Source organism: Stegodyphus dumicola, chromosome 6 (genome assembly GCF_044657685.1).
Source record: "Stegodyphus dumicola isolate Sdum_Otavi_A_Nest chromosome 6, ASM4465768v1".
NCBI lineage: Eukaryota > Metazoa > Arthropoda > Arachnida > Araneae > Eresidae > Stegodyphus > Stegodyphus dumicola.
This window is the reverse complement of record NC_140773.1, coordinates 159061887-159086618: the sequence shown is the minus strand read 5'-3', so window position 1 is coordinate 159086618 and position 24732 is coordinate 159061887. Positions and strand designations below refer to the sequence as shown.

Here is a 24732-nt window from a genome sequence, read left to right as displayed (position 1 = left end):
CGAATTCTGCCCACATGCCTTGTAACATTTTTTTGCTAATAATTACCAAAGGGCCTAGGAGCGACCGAGCGGTAAAGTCGCTGAACACTGGCAGTTCGGTCAGAGGTTTGAATCCCATGAATGAGCATTTTCGGGGGTTTTCCCATGTGTAACGTGTATACTAGCCAGTTTCCTTTAGAAAGCTTTCCACAAAGACATCTCCCCTTTTAGGCAGATAGCCCTTAAGGCTTTGCCATAATCATATAAACCAAACCAATAATCAGCTATAATGCAATCCTGCAGTTCCTCTGATATTACTGGCAGTGGGGAACAGAATGCTGTGTACATGGTATTCTATCAGCAGTATCATTAGCATACTCCAAAAGGAAATAATCACTGGGTGTAAAGTCGGGAACCTTGATGACAATCTGAAAATGATCTTCTTCACATCAATAAATACAGCGATAATGGTGGCTTAACATAAAAAAAAAAAAAAACTCATACTGCTGAAACATGAAATCTTGTGAATCATCTGCAATTCACATCGTAGCAGGGAGGGAAGGCAGAGCATTCAGGAGGCGCCTAATTGATGTTATGAAATTTTAGAATTAAATGTTTTCCATTCTTTGCAAACAGGAGCAGATACGAAAACTTCAGTTGTCCCTGGGAACTGAAAACCCGAGTTGCGGCTCTATCTATATTGTGAGGAAATAATCAAAATACAACATATCTATTATACTATTCTTGATGGGGAGGAAAGAACTTATATATATTTTTTTCTGTGAAATGGTGCAGAAAATGCTTAGTTTTGGCAGATCTTGCTTTTTGTTCAAATTACAGTAAGAACACTTTTTATACCCCATACCCGGATATTGTGATGGTTTTTACCATTTTGCATAAAGAAAACGTTACTTCATTACAATATAAAACGGGCTGCGAAATCCTTGTCTCATAATGCTTTTTGCTAGCGGTTTATACATCTTTGTGATGTACAAGATGCATCCAACTCTAAATGCTGCAACATCTACAAAGTGTATGGTTTGCAATCACCACCCACAAAACCTTACAAATGATTGACTGATAAATACCAAGTTCACGGTTAGCTCGATTTGTCGATTTCTGAGGGTATGAAAGAAAAACTTTAAAATTCTGCATCAGACTGCTTTGAACTGCACACAGCACACTAGTAATGGATACAAACTTAGTCTATTTTAAAATATATAATTCTTCCCACTACAAACTGGCTATTTTGGAAATGAAGTCCTGTCTGCTGCAGAATGTGTTGCAAGAAAGATTGGCACAAAATTAAAAACTGAACATATTCCTTTTTGTTATGTAAATATCAAGAAATATGCAATCTCTAACTTCGAAATTATAGGACCTAAAAACTTAATCATTTGAAATAACTTTACAGATGAATGTATCTTGTGTGGAGCACTGAAAGGTGAACTTGCACACAAGGATGACTGCAAGACTAAAGTGTGTAAAACCATTTGAAAGAATCGCTTTTGAGCATTCTTGGACATTATCACAAATACATAGTGGCAACAACAAACAAACAAAAAAAAAAAAAAAAAAGCTTAGTTGCCATAGATTATTTTAGTAAGTAGTTGCGAAATTAGAATTAAGTTTTTCGTTTTCTAGTGATTCTTGTTATTTACTTGGATGAAAGGTCAAATTCCATTTCTGTTCTTTTTTAAAGTACTGTGCAGAAACTTTCATTGGTCAGGTAGTATGAAAGATAGGTTTAATCGAATGATCTTGTATCACCTCTCATTACTCTTTTTGCAAGTATAAGGGTTCACCAGTTCATAATTTAGACCAGAGTTTCTTAAACTGTGGATCGCCAAAATTTTAGCAGTTTTGATATTTTTTATTATATTTTAATAATTTTACCAAATATTTTTACACAATTTATTTGAATATAGATAATACAGACAAAGAAAAAATGAAAATGTTTCAACACATTCTTTTCATAATACAAATGTTCATTTTGCTTGCTTTGCATGTGACGCTGTCATTTTGAATGTTACTTATTTAAAATTTTTACACTGTTCTATGGTCTTAAAATTAGAAATTAAAGTTAATGACCTAAAACTGCAACAGTATATTACACTTATGGGGTCCTACAAAATTTTCATAAACATTATGGGGTCCTGGAGTCGCGAAGAAAATCTCAATGATAAAAAGGGGTTGCGACTGAAAGAAGTTTAAGAAGGCCTGATTTAGACAAGAGTAAACATGTCCCATGTCCTCAACCTCTAAATTCTTCTATACTATTTAAAATACATGAATACTTTCTTAATATGTTGTAAAATATAAAATCAGAAACAGGAACAAAATTTTAAATACCTTCTTCAATAATCATGCACTTAATGATTCTGTCTTCTCAAAGACGTCTAACACTTTGATGGAAATTCTTATTTATAAGCTAAACTGCTCAGCCAATCTCTGCTACTGCATGACCACCGCTTTTGAAATTCATAATGTTTCGGGAATATAAGAATATTTTGACAAGTTCGTAATTTCTAAAAACCATAGTTTCCAGAGCTTAAGATTAATTTTATTCTCTCCCCCTCTCACAGAGTATTCTAGTAGCCTTTCCTCTTTGCTCCTTTCCACTGGGTTAGAGAATAAATACTGTTCTACAAGAGGCTGTAAGTTGGTTTTGAGATTTGATTTTATATTCAAGTGTTGTGAAGTTTATATATTGAATGATTTTAACCTCCAAGCCTGTTTTTGCAATTTTGTTGCATATTTTATACTCTGAATTAATGAATTTTCAACCACAAAGATCTTGCAGTCTTAAGCTAATCTTCATTTCCAAAACTCATTATTGCTTGACTAATTTGGACAAACAGTTTAAAGTTTCTTTTTATCTCACCGATCTATTCAGGAGATCTTAAAACCTATTTATATGCAACGAAGTTAATTACTTTAAACTGTTATTTTGCTACATTTTATATTTTAAGTAAAATAATATTAAACTTAGTTTATATATAAAACTATATGCTATTAATATTTAAGGGTGTAAAAAATAAATAGAATAATGGAATAGATAAATTCTTAAAAGAACCAATTAAATAAAGAAAATAGTTCTTAATATAAGTTTTCTGATAATAATAGTATTAATAAATTAATGATTAGTTTTTCATTAGTATTGTTTCTCATATACATACCCTAAATTTTAAATAGGTATAATATTAAATATAAAATCTGAAAAGGGGGAGAACCTTGAATTGACATTCTCCTCCAATTTTAAATTATAAGCATATTTGTATTCTAATTAAATATTGTTAAATGTTTTTTGTGATATCTACAGATTATACAAAAACAACAATATAGACAACCTAAATATTTTTTAGTAGATGAATTACATATCAAATAATACGAGGGCCATCCAGGAAGTAGATTACGTTTCCGTCTGTGTCCGCTAGGGGCGTGGCTAGCGCGGCCATCTTGGGGTCAGAGCGTTGCGCAGCTCAGTCTGCATCTAGCCGTGCTAGTGAGAGGTTCGTGCTGTGCTCTGTTCAGATACTGTGACGGTTTGAAATGTCTGCGTTAATTGAAAATCCCGCGAGCTGCGAGGTGCGCTCAGTAATAAGGTTTCTGACTGCAAAAAACTGTAAACCGATAGAAATCTATCGGCAGCTTCGTGAAGTGTATGGGGACAACATTATCACTGAAGGTGGAGTGCGTCAGTGGGTCATAAGATTTCAAAATGGCCGAACCAATGTTCACGAAGAAGATCGAAGTGGGAGACCCAGCATAGTGACCGCCGAACTTCTCGAAAAAGTCGATGCTAAAGTCTGTGAAAATCGAAATTTCACAATAACGGAACTTTCTTTGAGTTTTCCACAAATTTCGCGAAGTTTGTTGCACGAAATCATCAGCGAAAAGCTTGGTTACCACAAGTTTTGTGCAAGATGGAAGGCAAGAAGAAGTAACGAAGTGGTTGAAGGCGCAGGCGACCGAATTTTTCGACGAAGGAATTTCCAAGCTCGTACATCGCTACGATAAATGCCTTAATTTGTATGGTGACTATGTAGAAAAGTAGTATTTGAGTGTGGCTTTCATCTGTATATAATAAAATTTGTTTCCTATACTTTGTTTATTTTTTTATTCCAAAACGTAATCTACTTTCTGGATAGCCCTCGTATTTTTCATCTAAAACAGATCATATTGCTAATAAATCAAAACTAGTCTTGAAAAATGTATAACTGCCAATTAATACAACCCCTACACATAAAATCAACACATTTGCTCTTGACATTGCATTAAATATATTTAAAATAAATAAGTACAATATGTGCAATGAATTTTATATGTACAGAATCTGCTTTGGGGAGGAAGTATTGTAAAATGAACATTTAAATTCTATAAATATTAGTAAATAAAATTTTTGTTCTAAAATAAATAAAACTCAATAAAAAGATATTATAATACAACTAAAAACCGTTGTAATATACTGAATTTTACAACTATTTTTTCTGATTTACAATATAGCTGCTAACTTTGAAACATGAGAAACTGGGAAATTTTCATATCACAACATCAAATGAACTCCAAATTGACAAATTTGATTTAAAGTTAAATGTATGATTAGATTTTTTAAAGTAGATATAACACAATTTTAATGTAAAACATACTGAAGTAAAATTTCATTCGGTTCTGTACTATTATTTTTTTCTTTAATTTCATACACTTATGAAAACCCAAGAAGACAAGAAAATGTTTAACACAGTGAAAATAAAATTAACAGTTAATGTGTACATAATCATGGCCATCAAATTAATAAGAGTACTATTTACAAATTTAAAGCAAAATTAAATACCAATATTTACCTATTAACCCTCTGAGCGGCCAGGGTTTTCACTAAGAAAGCACAAATTTTCCGAAAACTACTATAAGAACAATTAAAAAAAATTTTTATTTTTTATTTTAATGTAAAAACTCTCCTGGTATTTCATACCTGGATTTTTTTTCGTTTGATATATTGCCTCAATTTTTTTGACATATTATATACGTTCTTACAGATATCACAAAAAATATTTTAGGCCATATATGTATTCAGCCTTGCCGCTTAAAAGGTTAAATATCGTTTAAGTTTTCATAAAAGCTTTCACAAATCTTTTTTATGCCCCAAAATATTTTAGATCGAGTTAAAATTAATGAGAAAAATTACTCGGAAAATCACTTGAGGAAAAATTGAGGATGAATTATATTTCATCAACAAATGACAATATCATCATCCTAAATATTTTTAAGTATTTATCATCAAATTTTCTTTTCCATCAACATTTAGTTAACAGCATAAATAACAGTTATTAGCTTAGTAAAATAGCATTTTCTTTTCTTTTAACATTTAGTTATCAGTATTTCTTCTCAATTTATATTTGAAACAAATGATTAGAAATTCAGACACATTATATTAAAAACTTGGAGATCTAGAAATTTACCAAGAAACCCAGAGATTGATCATCTGGAGTATTCCAGTTTAACTAGGACAGTTGGCAACTTTGATTTACAAATAATATAAAAGAGCCACAACAAATTTGCAAATAGAGAATTTTAGTTTTGTTTTTATTTTACTTTAATTTTGTGCTATTCATTGCTTTCATAATTAAATTTGCTTTGTTTTTTGTTTACTTCATAATAATATTTATTTAAAAATAATACTTCAAACTAAGAAATGCATTAATAGTTCTACAATACATAAATATAATATAAAAAGGCTTTTCTTCAAAAAATTAAACAATTTGCTATAAAAAGTAAATATCTGAAGTAAATTCATAATAAAAGTGTTACTATTATTATTTTAACAAATTGCAATTTATTGTAGAAAATCATTAACAGGACAGTTATCAACATTTGATTCTTTCAAGAAATTTAAATATGCTTCTTATATGGGGGAAAAATTAAACACACTGCTTAATGGTAAAGAACATTATATTGCAGATGCATAGATTATGTCTGCAAAATACTATTTAACCTATTGGTTTCTTCATTATTGAATTCGTGTAACTTTACTCAAAATTTAGGGGGGGGGAAAAAAAAAAAAAAAAAAAAAAAAAAAAAAAAAAAAACTTTATTTAGTGTGGATTTATAATAAAAGTATAGATTTTGAGAACGATTGGGTACAGTTCCTTCATCATAGAATTTTATTTAAAGTTGCCAAACTAAGGTCACTTTTCGGCCAATTTTAAATTTTACATTAGCATGTTTCCCATTTGGTTGTAACTGTATGCTGGCAATAATGGAAAAAAAAAAAAGGGGACAAAATATTTGTTCTGCATGTAAATTTAAAAAATATAAAAGTATTTTGTAAATAACATTTAAAAACAAATTAAGATAGCAAGATCTTTAATATGAATTTTTTACATATGATTTCAAAATTTTAACATCTTCCAAAGGACGATCATTGCTGTCAGTAGGAACTTTTGAAATCCTTTGGACTACATGCATGCCACTGTTCACTCTGCCAAATATAGAATGTTTGCCATCAAGCCATTGACACGGTGCTAAGGTTATGAAAAATTGGCTGCCATTGGTATCAGGACCGGAATTAGCCATAGAAAGAATACCAGCACCTGTAAATGGCAGTATTAACATAGAGTAAAACATAAAAATTTAAAAACAATGCAGTAGTGATTTAAGATTAAAAAAAATAGAATAATTTAAATAACTATCATTTTCAACATCAATTTTCAGCGAATTATAAACAGCTAAATATAACAATGATTTATAATGAAACATATATCCATTACATATACCATACAATATAGATTTAATTGCATATTTCTAATTTACTTGTATAATCCTTTAAAATTCAGTGTAATAGAATGAAGGTATACTTAACTTCAAATGATTGAAAATTAAAAGCAGAAAGCAACTTAGTAGAAATGTCTAAAATCAAAAAAGGAAGGCCCTGAAGAAGTATCTTAAGAAAATTCTGCTTCAAATTGTTTCAGCATGAGAAGCCTAAGCTGCTTTTCTGTTTCTTGATAAAGTAACCTAGAGATCAAGAGTTCACACTCATAGTTGCACTTGAAGGGAATTCATGTCACCTTTACTGCTTTACTGTATACATTTGGGACAAGAAAAATAACCAAACTTGATTATGCAAAAGTATGTGAAATTTGAATGTTTTAGTTGGCAGTTTAATCACATTGTTAAAGTATCAGTTTTAAAATTTAAAAATAGCATTGGCATGATTGAAATTGCTATTTAATCTGTTCTTGATAAATTCATTTCATCGAAATTGAGCAGTGAATTTCTTTGACATAAAGAACTTTTTACAGAATGTTTGTTCTGCAGAAGGTTTTCTTTGATTGAGACAGAGAATATTATTAACTGGTCTTTATCGCATAAGTTAACTTAGGGCTTTATTTAATTCACTGAAATTTTGTAAAATGAATTAGTTTCAAAATCAAGTTTTAAAAGAAACTTGCAAGAGAAAAAATTTTCACTTTTATGTAAGAAAAAAAAAGGGGGGGCAATGAAGAAAAAGAAAAAGGCCAACTCCTGGTAATTTTTTACCAAAGGTCATGAGGTCCTAGAAGTTAATGACTACTGAAGTTTCCAAGAATTCCTTCCACCACTCTTAGAACAGATTCTATAAAAATGTTTTCCACTGTTTTTAAAACAAATGCTCGAAAAATAATGCAGAAGTCCAAACTGATTCCTATACATTCCAAGACATAATCATAACAACTCATCTTCAAAATGCTAAGGTGATAAGTGTTGCTGCATCTTGAAATGTGGGCTTAGAATATAAAGACACCTAGTGACCTTTTCGACTATAGTGATTCAAAGCTTGAAACAGTTACTAATTAGCAGCTACTTGAGTCAAATATATACTTCTCTGAAGTAAAAGTTTGGTGATTCAAAAAGATTTGCAGTTTTCTCTGCACAGTTAACTCTCTCTTTTAAGATTAATAAATGTTTAAATGATTTTCTTTTGAAAAAGAAGGAACTATAGAAAAATATAACAAAAATTTGTTGAATATGACTATATTTAATTCATACTCAGACAAAGACATCATTAAGATGTCTATATCTGATGCATACTCAGACAAAGACATCTTAAAAACACTTACTCAAAGTGTTTTAGGAAACTACGGCTGTTTATGGCAAGAACTAATTTCACAGTAATACAGAAGATTGTGAATTTTTAATTACTGCCAAGCAGGGATTATTGGTGGGGGGAGAGGAAAAGAAAAATTCGACGAATTTAGTGAAGTTGCTACGCTATATACATAATTTTCTTCCAAAGAATGGTGAAATGAATTTTAATTAAAAAACATTTGAGAGATTTTATGTTATTCTTGAAGACTTGAGAGCTTTTGCTAAGGAACTATAAAACTTTTTATTTTTCTATTAGTCCTTTGATCATTTAAATAAATTTGAAAATAGAGATGCATTAAACAAATTTTGGAAATTTAACCATTTTCATAAAAGTACATGCAACTATTTTATTACAGAAGGAATATTTCTTTGATGATAAACTATTAGAAGTGAATGAATTTGTATTGATTTCAACTGTGTTCTATGTTTTAGAATGGACAGCAATTAAAATGTCAAATCATGAATTTAAATCTTGCCACAGTTGGTCAACAGGTGGGAAATTTTATAATATTTACTTGCTTTATATATTAGTTCATCCTAAAAGTACTTCTATTTCACAAAAATGGCTTAAATTAATTGTTTGTTTAATCTTTAGCTGCTAGCTCTATTAGTTTCTTTTGTCATAAGATTGTATTTATTCTAAAATTTATAATATTTAATATATAATGCATTAATCATGAATTCAGGTACTTCAGTTTACTTCTGATTGATGCATGAGTAATGATTTAAGTTTACTACACAAATAACAATTTTTGGTTCCTTATTCAGAAGCATGTGGTATTTTTTTTCCTTCTATGTGCTTGCTTAATTTCTACTGTTACAACAAAAATGCAAATGTTGCTATATTAAGGGGCACTGCAAAAGAAAATATAAATACACTACAAAGTCCAGACATCCAGCCTTCAGAATGATCTAAAATCCAGACTTTAGATCACCAGTAACATTTTTATTAATGTTTTACACCTGCCAACTGGATATATTTTCATAATAAAAAATGTGGAGAATCACAATTCTTAATTTCAGACATGGATGAGTCTTCACTGACACCACCTGGTGAATGATCATGTATTGTTTTATGCTTTTATCACTGCATGACTATCAATGCACTGTATCATGAGAAACGACTCACCCAGCTATGTGTAAACATGCGACAGGCGACAGTGTGGGGACATCAGAGCTTCACTATGAGATTTTACAGGTATTGTTTCCTCACACTAACTGCCTAGAAGAAAGACCCTTCCAGGGGTCTTGCGAGTGCCTAGTTGGGCAAAACTTGAGATATTAAGTGTTTAAACTGGTACTTTTCATATTAGAAAAAACAAGTATGCTGCCAATTCCCTGATACTGTTGAAAAATTATATGAATCTGCTTTTTTTAGCTTTTGGATCATTTATCCTGAAGAACTATTTGCTTCTGTTGATTACCAAAGATTTCTTTTCATTTTTTATTATCCGATAGTCCTATGAGTTTTTACATAAGTTGAATATAAAGCTTTCAACAAATAGATTGTAATTTCTGAACTTTTCTGAGTGTCTTGATTTGAATAATCTACTTATGTTTTATTACGTTTATCTATCCATTTATAAGCATCTTTTGAAAAAATTTCATTTTTTTAAATAGGGCTCACCAGCGGCCGAGCGGTAACGTCGCTGAACACTGGTAGTTCGTTCCGAGGTTCGAATCTCACGAACAGGCTGGCTGCATGGGTGTTTTCGTGGTTTTCCCCATGTGTAACGTGTATACGAGCCAGTTTCCCTTAAAAAGTCCTCCACGAAGGCATCCTTCCCTTAAGGCAGATAGCCCTTGAGTGCTTTGCCGTAATCTAATATACCATACCATACCATTTTCTTAAATAGCATGACAATGAAATACTCTAATCACAATCAAATATTTACCTGAATGCTTTAAATCACTATGTATTTCATCTTCAAAATTTTTTCCATATATAGAACTTCCACCTCTACCTATAATATACATACTCATATGAATATGAAATACTTAAGATTAAAAACTGCAATAAATGCAGTTTATCAGCCAAATAATAATACAATAATAATGATAATAAGACATAAGAATGAGATAACTTAATACAAATTAGCAATTTAACATTCATCTTTTACATAACTTCCTGTCTTCCAAGCACCAAAGTTAAAAATGAACAAATAATAAGGATTTTGGGTCACCTTTTTAAAATTAAAATAAGTAGATGAAAATATTTTCATGTACAAATTTAATTTTGAAACTACAAACAATTCTGAAAATAAAATTCTAAAACATGTTTGTTTTTTAAAAATATTTTAAAGTTTGAATTGCAATTCACCTTACTTCTTAGCTTCAGCTTTTAAAGAATGATAGTTTAAAAGAAGAAAATTTCCTACAATCTCAAGTACCAAGAGATATATAAAAATCACAATAAACAGATGAACTCAATTTTCCCCTTTCATTATTTTATTTCTTGTTTTTTTAATTATGAAGTATAATCTCAATAATTGTAAAATAAATCAAAATTTCTATTAAAATATCATAAGAAATTTAAGAAAATGGCTAAGATTTTTCAATTAACAAGATACAGATTTTATAATTTTATGTGTCCAGAAAGAATGTATACAATAAATGGCAAATCATCCTAAATTTAGTATCTGTTACATTTTTTACATTCATTACAATTTGTGTACAATAAATTGTCTTAAAATATTTGTGAAAAATTATAAATAAATATAAATAAGTAAAAAAAATCTACTTCCCAGAGTACATTATTAGAGTAGTTATTTAATGCAAATAAAATTGAGCTATTTATTCATTTTCAAATGAGAATATGGTAATGATGTAATATGCTATCTACTGCTCTTAGTAAGTTAAAATAACTTCTTAAAATTTATTAAACATCTACTTTTAATAATTTAGTTTATTTTTTAGACAGTGTCTTTAAAATTGGTTATTGTTTTAACCATTTTTTTATGGTCATTTTATCACATGTTCAAATAGGAGAGCTATAGAATTTTGTATTTTATGAAATTAATGTTATTGAATTATGAAGCTATCAAAATTTAAGAGTACTGCACCACAAATTTATCCCCATTCTCTTGCAGAAGCATGACAGAAATCCATTACTAAAAGTACATGACTAATATTTTTTGGTCCATGACTATGTGACATTTGTAATGTATACGGCTGAATGATTCACAAAAACAGCTCTTCTGTTATGTAAAACTGGAAGAGTTTTAAATTTAATGGAATTAGAAATATAATATATTGTTAAATTAATTAATGGAATCATTTTCTTTTATGTATTTTTAATTATTTGTCTTTAATTTCATATTTAAAATTTGTGTTTTTTGTAGCACCATCTAACAAATAAATAATTATGTTTACGATTTATGGATTTACAACACTGAATTTTTAGTGGAATAAAAACACAAAATTTATTTATTATTTAATTACACTAATATTTTCCTAAAATCCATAACTTTATTACAGTTAAAAACACTTTTGTACAATACAATTATTCATAAGCTAAGTCATAAATAGTGTTATTGATTTCACTAATTGTTCAATATTATATTTAAAAGAGTAACTTTTACAAAACATCTTCATAATAACACTTGATTATGATATTTACACAAAATACTTATGAACAATTCTGAAATTACAGATGCAACAATAAAGTACTTATATTCATATTTTATTATGAAAAATTTAAATTGCTTACAAACAGAAGAAAGCATCAAAATATGATACATGAATTTACAAGCTTTATATATTACATAAATGTAAATTTACAAATGAAATAAAAAGAAATACAGGAGGAAGTTAAAAAAGAAAAACATAGTGCACACAGGACCAGAATTGTAGACAAAATTCCATAATGGACATACCTAAGTTAAAACAGTAGTTATGTAAATACCTGTAAATCAAAAATGCTGGCACAAATCCTACCAAACTTACACTAATCATGCCAGTGAACGTTTAAAGAAATGGAAATCAGTTTACTTAGTTACATAATAAAGATACACAAGCTATACTACCTGACATAAATCAGATTTTCATATGGATATGCACTTGATAAACTATTGCACTGTCATTGTTTATCCATTCTCATATAAAATGCCATATCATGCCCATTAACACACACTTTTTTTTTATGGCCAGGATTCTGTAAATTTGAACGTACTTCATTATTTACTGTTCCATAAAATCCCAGCCCCAAATTTTAATCATTTTTTTTCAAAATGTGTGAGAAAAACAGAGAATATTTGTTAATTCTTCTTTAAAAAAATAAACTGGCTTACAAAGGATTAATCATAGTTACATAAAACTACGGCAGAGCTCTTACCGATGTGTTGTGATCTCGCACTTTTCCATTAATGCGATAAATCATACTGTTTAATGATAGTTTTTTTTTTTGGGGGGGGGGGGGTCAAAAAATAGTCAACAGGAAAGAACATAGATACCATTAAAATAATATATACTGATTACCCCGATGAAACTAATAGGACACACATGAAAGTCTATTAAAATTAAGCATAAATATCAGAAATGGTTAAGTATGGAAGAGTCATCATATTTTGATCTGCAAATATTTTTTTAGTATTAATCACTCCCAAATTTTGTGAGGTTTAGCAATGGAGCATGAACTAATTTTATCAAACTTACTACTTGCCTGAATCACTCCTCAGTAAAATATTAAATTATAGTGTTTACATGATTCCTTGAGAAAACACTAAAAAAAACTAAAATAATCTTGTACTTAACAAGGGCATAGCTATGGTTTTCAGCACTCAAGGACAAATGAAGATTTCATGCATCCTTCTGTTTGCCAAAATGTAATGGGGAATACCAATTTGATACCCACTGGATGCTACACTCGAGGACATAAAAGATACATATAAAATGACATATCTGACTAGCTTTATTTAACTCTTATGGTACAATCAAAAGTCGTTAATCCGGACTCGTCGGGACTTCGGCGATTCCGGATTATCGATTTTTTCGGATTATAGATCATCAGTTTAAATCGCATAAGATGGCATGCAGAAATTCTAAAATTAAAAATATGAAACCGTAATTTATGAAATAAAGAACAATTATGATCTGAAGGGTATCAAAATTTACAAAAAAAAAGCTTAATATTTATTTGTTTACTTTATTAAACATTTCTTTCAATGTAAGTTGTTTAATGTTGTGTGTCTTCGTTTTATGTGATAATACTTTCTCTTTAATTCTATAAACAGACATAATTTCGTTATGGAAAATTCTTATGTATTTTTGTTGTGTATGATTTTTGCGTATTATTTTACTGTGAATTTGTATTATCTTTATTTTTAAATTAATGTATAATATTTAATATTGTTAAACTTTACGGCAAAGCTCCCTTTAAGCTTGGCAGAATTGTGTTACAGTTAAAAGGGCGTGGGTGTATTTCCGTTTCTCATGATTCGGCTACCTTGGAGGTTAGAGGTCACTGTCCAGCTGCATTTTCCCCTTTTTCGCGGGGGTTGAAAACACGTGTTTTTCTCGTTCAGAGGCGAATAGTTCTAAGGGGCAGCGATTTTTTGACAGAGTTATAGGTTGGAAACATTCTTCTGTTGCGTGGGAAAGAAAGGGTCTGTCTTCTTGTAGAAAGTTCTGAATTTCTGAGAATTTCAGTGGCGATTTATGACCTTTCTTCTAGTTGGCGAAAGGGATTCTAAGTTTCCTTAAGATTGGCTAAATTTTTAATTTTAGTGTTGTTTGAACCAATAGTAATTTTGAGGCGTTTCTTGGAGAGTTAAACTGAGGTTTCTTAAGCTGTTGCACGGAAGGCAGGGGTTCTCTCCTTTTGGACTTGAAAAAAAAAAGCGATTTTTAGAGAAGACTTTTAAGAGGTTTTTGGAGCCTTAGGGGTTTGCTACCTGGACGGCGGCCCCTATGGGGCCGGCTGCGGTCAGAAGGTGCTGAGATGGTGCGGAGGAAAAACATGGCGGTTCTTCGGTGGTCGACCGCGGTATACAGTTAAGTTTTTATCTCCGAGATTTCTGGGTATGGAGGGTCCGAGAGAGTGTGGGTGCTCGACATGTTTGACGGCGGCGATTCTTGCGGCCTATTATTTTCAATTTCGTCGCTGAGATTTCTCTTCCCATTTGTGGAACAGTCTGAACTGCTCGTTCGTGCTGGAGTATCTATTTTTGCTTTCGAAAAGATGGAAATATGGAAAGTCGTCATCGCCTGAGGTCTGCTTTGGTCTTTTGTCTCCAGTTTCGACCCCCTTCTCTTATCTCCAGTGGAACTTGGAAAACGGGAAGTTGATTGAGTTAATGTGCTGCTTAACGGAGGAATTTGAAAACTATGAACTATGAAAAGGCTCCGGTTCCGGAAAACAACGATGAAGATTTAGTAGTTATTGTTTCGGTGATTTGAAATTGGATCAATGGATTTGGGCAGCTCCCTGAGTCTCTCAAATGTGGTACGCTGATTTCGTGAGTGACTTTTTATTTTGACACATAATCTATTTTAATTTGGAAATGTTTAATACTAAGGCAAGAGTTGACATGTTAAGTAGATAAAAATTGAATATTTTTACCAAATTTCCAGCTGAGATAGTAATTTTTTATTTAATGTTTAATAGTCAGAAGTCAATTGAACTAATTGGAGGAAGTGAATCTTTGTTTTAATGTTTAAGTGCTATGTTCAATATGTTTTATTCTAAATTAGTTTTTTTAAATGAGTTTAATATTCTTGAGTTCCTGCTTAAAATGATTAAGAACTGTGAAGTGTTTCACGATGATTTTTGTATTAATGGATTAATGTTAAATATGAGATTGATATGAAAAAAAAACTATGAGTAACTTTTAAAGATTTTGTAGGGGTAGTCTGGCCAGCTATCTTAAGTTATAATGTGTGGGAATTTTCAATAAATGTGTTTATTACCTTTAAAAAAAAAAAAAAAAAAAAAAAAAAAAAATTGTTACATAGGAAAAAAAATTATTTTTCACTCAACTTTTATCTCTTTACATGTAACTATCTTTTCTCTTGGTACCGTGACAAAAAAAAAAAAAAAAAAAACTACTACTCTAACTTTGTACTTACATAATCAAAACTTTTAAAATCTAAAAGACATCAAAGAAAGATATCTTCCCTGGTGTTTTGGTAGAATCACGATTAATTATGCACATCCACAACAAAATCTTTAACAGGCTATCTCTCACTAAATGAAAACTAATTTATATCTCCAACCTGAAAACACATAAATTTCAATCTTAAATCTAGAGATAAGCTTAAACCTTGAACATTTCAAATATCACACAGAACTCTTCAAAACACCGGGGAAAGATACAATTGAGATTGTATCTTTCCCCTGTGTTTTGAAGAGTTCTGTTGACTGTATATGATTACAGTAATTGTGCAGCTCCAAAATAGGATATCAACTATTCTTATGCAATTGTGTTAATAGCTGTTTCCAAAGTTCTGTAATTACCGAATGTCTTTTTAAGTAACACACATGGATGTGTACATGGGAAGAAGAGAGGGAGGGGGAAAGGTAAGTGCTTTATTGTGGAAGTTCTTACATTTATAATTTTGTTAATTTGTTGCTGTTTTATGTAAATATTAGCGCAGTACCATTTTTTAAAATAGCTGTTGTCTTTGGTGTCTTAGGTAGGCCCCCCCAAAAAATGAATCACCTTCAACTGGTGACTTTTCTAGAAGGTTCGGCGGATAATAACAAAGTACAAAAACATTATGATTTTTTTTTAAATATAATATAAAAGAATGCACAGGAAAATGTCACTACTGCTTGTTAAAGCTGAAGAATTGTGATGCTCACGACTGCCACAGCTTGGTATATTCCAAAAATCTTGGAGAGAAATTAAAATGTGAGATTAATATGCAAGTACCTGTTTTCTGTTTTGAAAAACAGTACTTTTTGTTGATTTAGTTCATAATAAAGCCAGAAAATACAGAATCAAATACTATTTTGAATACAAAACTCTATCCAGTAAAATTTAAAATGCCTTTAAAACATTTTTGACCCCCCCAAAAAAATATTATGCATAAAAGCAAGTTAATCCTGCACCCTACCTGTTCCTGTAGGGTCACCACCTTGAATCATGAAATCTGATACTATCCGATGAAAAATAACATTATTATAATATCCCAGTTTTGCAAGTTCAGCAAAATTTCTACAGGTTTTAGGAGCATGTTTCCAATAAAGTTCAAACTCTATTGTTCCCATCCTGAAAATAAATAAATAAATAAACTTTTAAATGCAAAAAACATTAATTTTAACATTAAAACTTTATACAGATACATTTATTTCAGCAGACTATTCAAAAACTATATGTCTCAAGAAGCACGTTTGATTCATCTTAATGGAAAATAAGCTTATGATTATCTGAGGCCTTTATGAGATTTGACGATTCTGAGAAATATAGAGCTATAAGAAATGTATCAGATGACTTTTCATGAAAAGATTGTCAGTCATCAACAAGACAACTCAGATGATAGCTCTTGTGATCTTGTCTCTTTCCTAGATGCTAACTTGAAAAGCTGCAATGTAACCCTTACCCAAGTATAATTTCTGAGGTTCTGAAAATGAAAAGTTGTTCCAGACACTGAGATGTCTACTCTTGATAAAATGAGAAAAAACTTATTTCAAAAGCAACTGATAAGTGTGTGGCAAGAAAGATGGTATACAAGCAAAACAGGAAAGCTTATCTGTAAAATCTCCTCTGCAGTCAAAGGAATAAATGCAGACTACTACAGGGTTCGTACACATATCTTGCACATGGAAATCAAGTACTTTTAAGGACCATTAATGAGAAAATTAAGGACCCATCAACAAATGGGAACTGAATAAATTCAATTGCCTGCTATTTTGACTTTCTGTAGTAGCTTTCTGTAGTTTCTTTCTTTTGTAGCGGCGATTTTTTGCGCATAAAATCGCTATACAAATCCAAAATAACAAGTCAAAGAATTGTACAAACTTGGTATCCATGTACACATCAACCTATTTTTCCTTTAAAAAAAATCAAAGAATTTCACAAACTAGGCAATCCATGTACACATCAACCTATTTTTCCTTTTTAAAAAAATCAAAGAATTTCACAAACTAGGCACTGCACACTCCCTTTATCCATGTACACATCGATCTTTATTCATTTAAAAAGTCAAAGGAGCAGCCAACAAAAAATATTGTTGTGTGCATACGGGTTCGTTTCAATTGAATGCACAAGTCCGATGAAAAATGAACAAAATTTATTATTATCACAACAAATAAAACAAAATACTTCAATTTCCTCAGATATTTGTACAGTATTAGAATAGCTCACAGTAGTTATCTTTTAACTACTCAAACAACAAAATTTAATTCAAAACAGCTAGAGAAACAGAATTTAATTCAAAACAGCTAGAGAAAGCTAATCTATGAATTCGCTGCAGTCAATAAGAGCAGTTTTCTAAACAAACTCTTAAAACAATAACTAAATAATGAATTGGGAGGTTTTCATGCCACTTATATAAGCTTTTTAATTGCACGAGAATTTTCCGGTATTTTCTCAAAATCAAAAAGAGATATTTATTTATTAAATGTTAAATGCATGCACTCTTGCATTTTTAATTTTTCGGCTTAGCTTTCTTTTAATATTCGTCACGCGCTGCACTGCATGAATAAAACAATTTTATTTATAATTCTACTAACATTAACTAATTAAATACCAAATCCCTAACAATATATAATCACAACAAACCACATTTTAAATCAAACAGTGAAATAACATAAAAAAGGAAATACATCTTAGCACTACACAAAGGAAATATCCACTTACCTTATTTACAAATTTCCGTGTCTTCAGTCGAACAAAATTCCTTAACAGCATCCAAAAACTTCCTAAAGTTATCTAAACTAGAATCTGTATGCTGCTGTCGTCACACAAATTCCCAAAAATAAGAGTCAAAATATCCTCCATAGTGCTGGTATCCTCCGACGTTCGACCATGCACATTTCCTTCCTACAAACAGGACACTTATAACGGCTACTACGTAAACCTTCATTTAGACACCAGTCAAATAATGCTTTTGTCTTTCATTTCAAACGTACAGAAACTTCAAATTAATCTCACCACATTCAGCCATTTTACCATGTAAACCACAAAATAACAACATACTTCGGAACTACTCTGATATGCGCCCTCAAGTCGCCAAATATTTTTGGCGAGAAACTTCACGATGCCATATTACTATCTAAATTTTTTGTCTACATTTTTAACTTTTAGCCTAAAATGTCTCCAAAAACGCGGTTTTCGCACACGCAAAAACTACGTTTTGAACACACAATTTAGCTAAAAATCTGAAACAAAAACAAAAAATTTAGATAGCAGAAACGTAAAGTTTCTAACCAAAAATATTTGACAAGAATCCATGTACACAGCGACATGTTTTAACTTAAAAAAACATCTACGAATGGCACATATAGGCAATGAACGAATCTACAAACTACGCACACCTCGCTTTAATAAATTAACATAACAACAACAAATTTCAAAGAATACCATGTACACAGCATCCTGTTCAAACTTTAAAAAATTCTACGAATTGCACAATTTAGGCAAGGAAGGAATCTACGATCTACGCACTCCTCGCGTTAATAAAATAACATAACAACAATAAATTTCAAATAATACCATGTACACAGCATTCTCTTTCAACTTTAAAAAACATCTACGAATTGTACAGTCTAGACACTAAACAACAAAATAAACTAAAATAAATTTCAAACAATTTAAAAAAAAAAAAACAACAATAACAACAGAAATTCATACTAAAGAACCAATAAACATAGCATTCTACAAAATAAGAATAAGGATAAAATAAAATGCACTTACCATGAATTAATGCGTTTTCAAATAGCAGAAATATAAATTTCATACCACCTTTAACATGCCTCCACGTAATCACTATCGTATTTACATTACAGCCAGACACACTATCCAGAAAATTTATACTATGGTTCACAAATAAATAAAATTACAAATCCCTACTTCTATCATGCACTGCCATTAAAAATAATCTCCCAGACCCTCTTTCCACACTTCCAAATACCCACTACCTCTCAACAGGATAGCCACAATCATATTTCCTTTTGCCGAACTTTAATTCAACAACTACCAATTTATCTTTCCCTCCCATCTTCTCAGACACAGAGGCGAACCAACGAGCTCCAGCGAAAGATTTTTCAACGTCAACAGGGTTGCCATAGAACACGCAATCGCGCCAAAAACCAGCGCAGAACACATATCGCCACATTTGGTGAAATTAGGGCGTATATTAGAGTTGTACCCATACTTCTTATCCAAAATCTGACACACAAACAAGCCTTTACAAATCTCTTCCCCATCACTCAAATTCACTGCAATCATGCAAACAGTTACATCATAATAGAATTTCCATAGCATTCAACTACTCAGGTTACCACAAATGAAACAACAACTTGGCGATAAATGAAACAAACAACTTAGTGATAAATGAAACAACAACTTAGCAATAATCAACTGTTTTCTGATCAATAGCGATAATTACTTATTTTTTTCAACTAAATATAAGCCTGAAATTTTGTTATTCATGATTTAAATTCAAGTCCCCTTAAGAAGTTTTTTTCATGATTTACATTCAAGTTCCTTTAAAACACTATTTTTAGTATTAAACATCCTACATGTGGGTTCCCTCTTTTTGATAAATTCTATTAAATTTATATTAGGAGATAATATAATCAATATTTGAGTAAATAAATTATTATTATCTTACTTTGCAGCTATTGCCCAAGTATTAGAAAACTTGCTTTCAAATTTAACGAATTTTAGATCATTTAATGTTTTACACACACATATATATATATATATATATATACATATGAGGAAGTCGGAGTCTTTAAAATTCCAGGAGTCGGAATCCGCCATTTTTCCTACAGATTCCACAGCCCTGGTTGTAACCCAGTTAGAATTAAGTTTTACATTTTTGTGCTGTATATGACCACAATAGCGATTAATGAAAGGCAATAACTCACTTTATTATGCAAAGATAACTTTTAAGGGTGACCAGTTAGTTACAAATAATTAAATTAGCTAATTAGATACCCTTAGTCATTATAGATTTAAATGGCTACTATTAAATCTATTTTATTAAAAATATTTGTTAAAAAAGCACTATTAAAATTCAATTAGAAATTTGTTTCAATACACAAACTAGTGTCCTCACTTTATTTTGTACAGGTGTTTTTTTAGTTACATGTTGAATAATGGTCTTTATTTTGTCGAGGTGGTTTTTTGGTTACGTGTTGAATAATGGTGTACAATTCCATGAAGGAAGTTGTGGAGAGATATCAGCCACAAGTTTTAGAGTGTATTCAAGCTAAATTTAATGCGAGAAGATATGCTGTTGGAGTTATTAATGAAGCACCATGCTGACATAAGCGTATTTTTTGCAGTTTTTATGGGATACAGGATTTTTGAAGCCAAAACTTGACATATGAGAAGTCTGGCTCTAATATGAAGATTCATAAGAAAAATTGTGTTTTGGGAGGATTTGCAGAACAATTGTTTAGGGTACAGAATGTAGCTCTGAATGAAGTTTGAGGTTTGAATCTGCATTTCCTGCAGTAATTCATTTTTCATTGAAATTTTGAATCGTAGAAACATGTCTGATATAGCTAAGTCATGGCATTTTGGTTCACATGCTTTGTGTGATTGGCATAGTTTTATTAATGAAAGTAAATTGTGTAAAGATCGTGACGACATTTACATATGTGTAAAGATCGTGACTTAAAGAGAACGTGAAATATAAATAATAGGACAAGAAATTTCATTTTACGGTGTGGCAACAAGAAGATTCAGAAGATTTTTATATATTTTGTTTAGAGAGTTTAAGATTTTAATATAATAACAGTTATAAGAGTTTTAACTGTAGTAGTTAAGAATTTAAAATTTTGATAGTTAAGAGCTGCAGCATTTATTTTTTTGGTTCTGTTTTAAAATTCAAATAAAAGTATTTTGTTCATACTGAAAATTTAGCTTTGTTCTTCCTACAAGGTTCAATATCCATTATATTGAAATAAGGAAAGGATTTTTACTATATGTGATATGTCTGTCCTTATAAGTTTTTGTTTGAAATTAACGTTTTGCTTTTTTATTATTTTAATTTTGTAGACAGTTATTTTAATTGTTGCATGGCTTTAATTTTTTTTTATTTGTGTTGAAATTGTTTGGAATTTATTATTATTTTTAAAATTTGTCATCAAACATTTTTGATGAGAAACTTCATGCTTATCTAAATTGTTTGTTTTTATTTCAGACTCTTAGCATGCACATACGAAAACCACGTTTTTTCAGACACTTTAGACTTTAAGTTTGAAATGTACACAAAAAACTTAGATAAGTAAAATCATGGAATTTCTCAGCAAAAATATTTGACAAGAAATTTTTCGTAATCCCGGTTCGTATATGACAGTTGTTACAAATTACATTATAATGATAACACGCAAGCACTTCCCTAATAAATTTCTACACAATTAATTTTTCACATATTAATTATGTAATAAACTTAAAAATATTAGCACTCACAAGGACTTCATATACACTCATTATGATGTAACCAAAGTTCAATTTTAATTTAAGAATTTATTTATTGCTTTAAAAGTTTACAATTAGGTGCTTCTTGTTCTTTTTTTTTGGGGGGGCGATTCTTTTTTGACACCAAGACAGGTGTCATGAAGGCCCAATTTCAAGATGGTCATTACACAAAACCAAAATAAGAAGTCAAAGAATTGCACAAACTAGTTGTCCATGTACACATCGATCAATTTTCACTTGAAAAAAATATCAGAGAATTGTACAAACTTGGCATTGCACACTGCCTTGACTTTGTCCCTGTACACATCAGCTATTTGCACTTTGCACCCAATTCTACACTATACCCTCTTTTACTATCAAAGACTGGTATTACATATTTTGAACTAGTAATTTAAGAACCTTTAAATAATGAATAGCTTAACAGATTTAACAACTGCTAAGAACATTCTGTAAAATATTCACATATCCCGATCTCTCAGATAATTCTTTTTTTTTTTTTTTTTTTCTCTTTCAGAAGATAAAACTATAGCAACTTAATTAAATTATTATGAAAAGAAAATAACACTTACGTTGTTTCAAGTACTACATACGGCGGTTCTTCATTCATTTTGTAATTTACACGGTTTTCAGAATGACAGAGTGGAAAATTTGAAATCAGAATCCGTTATACCGTTGTTTCCAATAAAAAAGCGTTAACAAACTCATGAAAACATTATAAGCTTCATATAACGCTAATTTCAAAAGACGGTTTTAGAGATTTTTCCAGAATGCCAGGTCCACCAAGAAAATTTTCCAAATAACAGAATCATAAACACTCCCGGGTTAGTTACTTGGTGCACTTACTATAGAGTCTTCAGACGGACAAAGTAGACAGATGTCTTTTGTTGCACCCGCTAAGTCTTTTTGCCCCGATGAGCAAAAAATCCAAGGAGGTTAGAATAGAATAGTTCAACCAAGGCCAACTAGATATGTACAGGCTAAGGCTACTATAAAGGGGAGCTGAATCATCATCCATTTTGAAGCTAACTTGTTGGTATTCGCTATTGGATTAGCACTGGTTTCTTGACATATTTGTGGATCGATTTTCAGAAAAATGGGTGGTTGTGCTGCACCAAATTGTTCGAATCAGTCTAAAAATAACTTTAGGATGTTTCGTTTCCCTAGAAATGAAGAAAGACGAAGAAAATGGATAGTTAATTCTCGTCGAGGTCAATGGATCCCGGGCCCAGGAGCGTATCTTTGTGAGGTAAGTTCAGCTTCGTATTTTTCCATAGAATGTTAGAAAAATTACTCTTCTTGGTACTTTAAAATATGTATTTTCATTTAACTGTCACTTATTGACTATCAACTAATTTTATAAGTACAAAATCAACTGCGGAATGTGTATGTGTTTGTGCAGTAAAATATCGTTGTTTCATGTTGTTTCTTTTGTTATCGTGAAAAGTTTATACCGTTTGTAAAATTTGTATCATACATTTCATGTAAACTTTGTGCTCAGTTAGAAATGTGATGTGCCTTTTTCTTTTCTTTAATTTTACTGTACGATTGGTGATTTAAAGTAACATTCTATGTTTTGATTCTGATGTATTGTCGCCAAATCGGATATTTGGCGCCAATGTTAAAAACTGGATGGTATGATCCAAATAATAAATGATTTTGTTTTTTCTTTATAGTAAGATAAATATATTCTGTATTTTTAGACATTTTTAAGAAGTTAAATATTAATTTAAATATTCGATGAATCGTTTTGATCCCATTATTATCCTTTATTGTAGTAGTAAATCTTGATGTATTTTTAACTATAGGTCCTTTAAATTTATTTTTAGTGTGTGAGCAGGAAATATGTTTTAAGTAGTTTTACAAACATGATTACTTTTTAAAAATTTTGTTCTATTTTCATAAAAAAAAATTAAATTTATCAGAAAATTACATTCTTAAATTAATATAATATATGTAACTGTAATTAAATACTAGTTGTTGTGAAATGAACTGAAGTAATAACCGGCGCGAGGCGCTGCTGTTTTGTGACGTCAGCCTGCGTGCTGAATGTTTTCGAATCTTTTTGAGTGTGGACGAACGAAAGCTGAGCTCGGAAGAGTGATACTGTTTTGATGGAAATAAAGAATGATTTATTAAGAATTTTTTTGTCTTTATTCATAATGCACCCAGCCTCGGATAGAGGCAGGCCCGCAACTGAACGAACTGTTTTAAATATATTTGATTTATATATTTTCTGTGTTCTTCGTAACATAGTGGTACCCTCGGCGGGACCGGGTGCTTTGAATTAGAATTTTCCGATTGAACTTTTGTTATTGAATTTCGATTTTGAATATACTTTGAAGATGGATTTGATCGCTTTAAAGGCTCAAAGAAAAGGACTTAGAATTGCGTTTTCGCAAACCTCAAGGAAAACCGAAAGTGAATTAACTAAAGAAGTAAGAGATTTGAAAATACTTTCGATTTTGAAGTGTCAACTTTGTGATAAATTCCAGAGACTTGACGTATGCCAGAGTGCTATATCGCAGCAAATTCTGCAGACTGAAGATGGAGAAAAATTATTTAGTGATGATTTTCAAGAAGCGGAGAATTATCGAGATAAGTTTCTAGAACAGTGTGCTCAAATAGATGCGGAAATACAAGCCTCTTCTCCTTCAAATAATTCCGAATCTAGGAAATTTAAATTGCCTAAAATTGAGCTTAAAAAATTCAGTGGTGAAGCTAAAGATTACCTGACTTTTTGGAGTCAGTTCCAGAAAATCCACGATGACAAAAGTATCGCCGATGAAGATAAAATGCAGTATTTATTGCAGGCCATGGAACCCAAATCGAAAGCAGAACGCCTAGTCCTTAGCTTCCCGGCAACGGCAGCTAATTATCCTAATCCGAACAACTAAAAGAGCGCTTTGGACGCGAAGATTTACTTGTGCAAATCTATGTGAGAGACTTGTTAAGCCTAGTGATGAAGAACGCTGTAACCGGAAGAGCAAAAACGGATCTACCCTCCCTGTATGATGAACTAGAAGGAAAATTG

The 24732-nt window shown here is 30.8% G+C and overlaps 1 protein-coding gene across 2 annotated transcripts; it reads right to left on the bottom strand.

The window, feature by feature from the left end:
- Positions 1-6325: 6325 nt before the first annotated feature.
- Positions 6326-22566, bottom strand: Cypl (peptidyl-prolyl cis-trans isomerase-like 1 Cypl). Of its 2 annotated transcripts, XM_085819121.1 has the most exons (5): positions 22271-22566; positions 17907-18089; positions 16162-16316; positions 10002-10070; positions 6326-6569 (listed from the first exon to the last, which is right to left on the bottom strand). In XM_085819121.1, the coding sequence occupies exons 3-5, from the start codon at positions 16313-16315 to the stop codon at positions 6343-6345; spliced, it is 450 nt and encodes a 149-aa protein (XP_085675247.1). In that variant the 5' UTR covers position 16316; positions 17907-18089; positions 22271-22566; the 3' UTR covers positions 6326-6342. The 2 variants fall into 2 exon arrangements, with proteins under 2 accessions (XP_085675247.1, XP_035221856.1); XM_035365965.2 differs by lacking the exon at positions 17907-18089 and having other exon boundaries at positions 22271-22563.
- Positions 22567-24732: the final 2166 nt, after the last annotated feature.

Coding starts and splice junctions, on each gene's coding strand:
- Cypl (XM_035365965.2), bottom strand. CDS start 22,308: ATGAATGAAGAACCGCCGTATGTAGTACTTGAAACAAC. Junction 10,071..16,161: donor TGGTGACCCTACAGGAACAG/GTAGGGTGCAGG, acceptor TGTATATTATAG/GTAGAGGTGGAAGTTCTATA. Junction 6,570..10,001: donor TAGTGATTTAAAGCATTCAG/GTAAATATTTGA, acceptor TGCCATTTACAG/GTGCTGGTATTCTTTCTATG.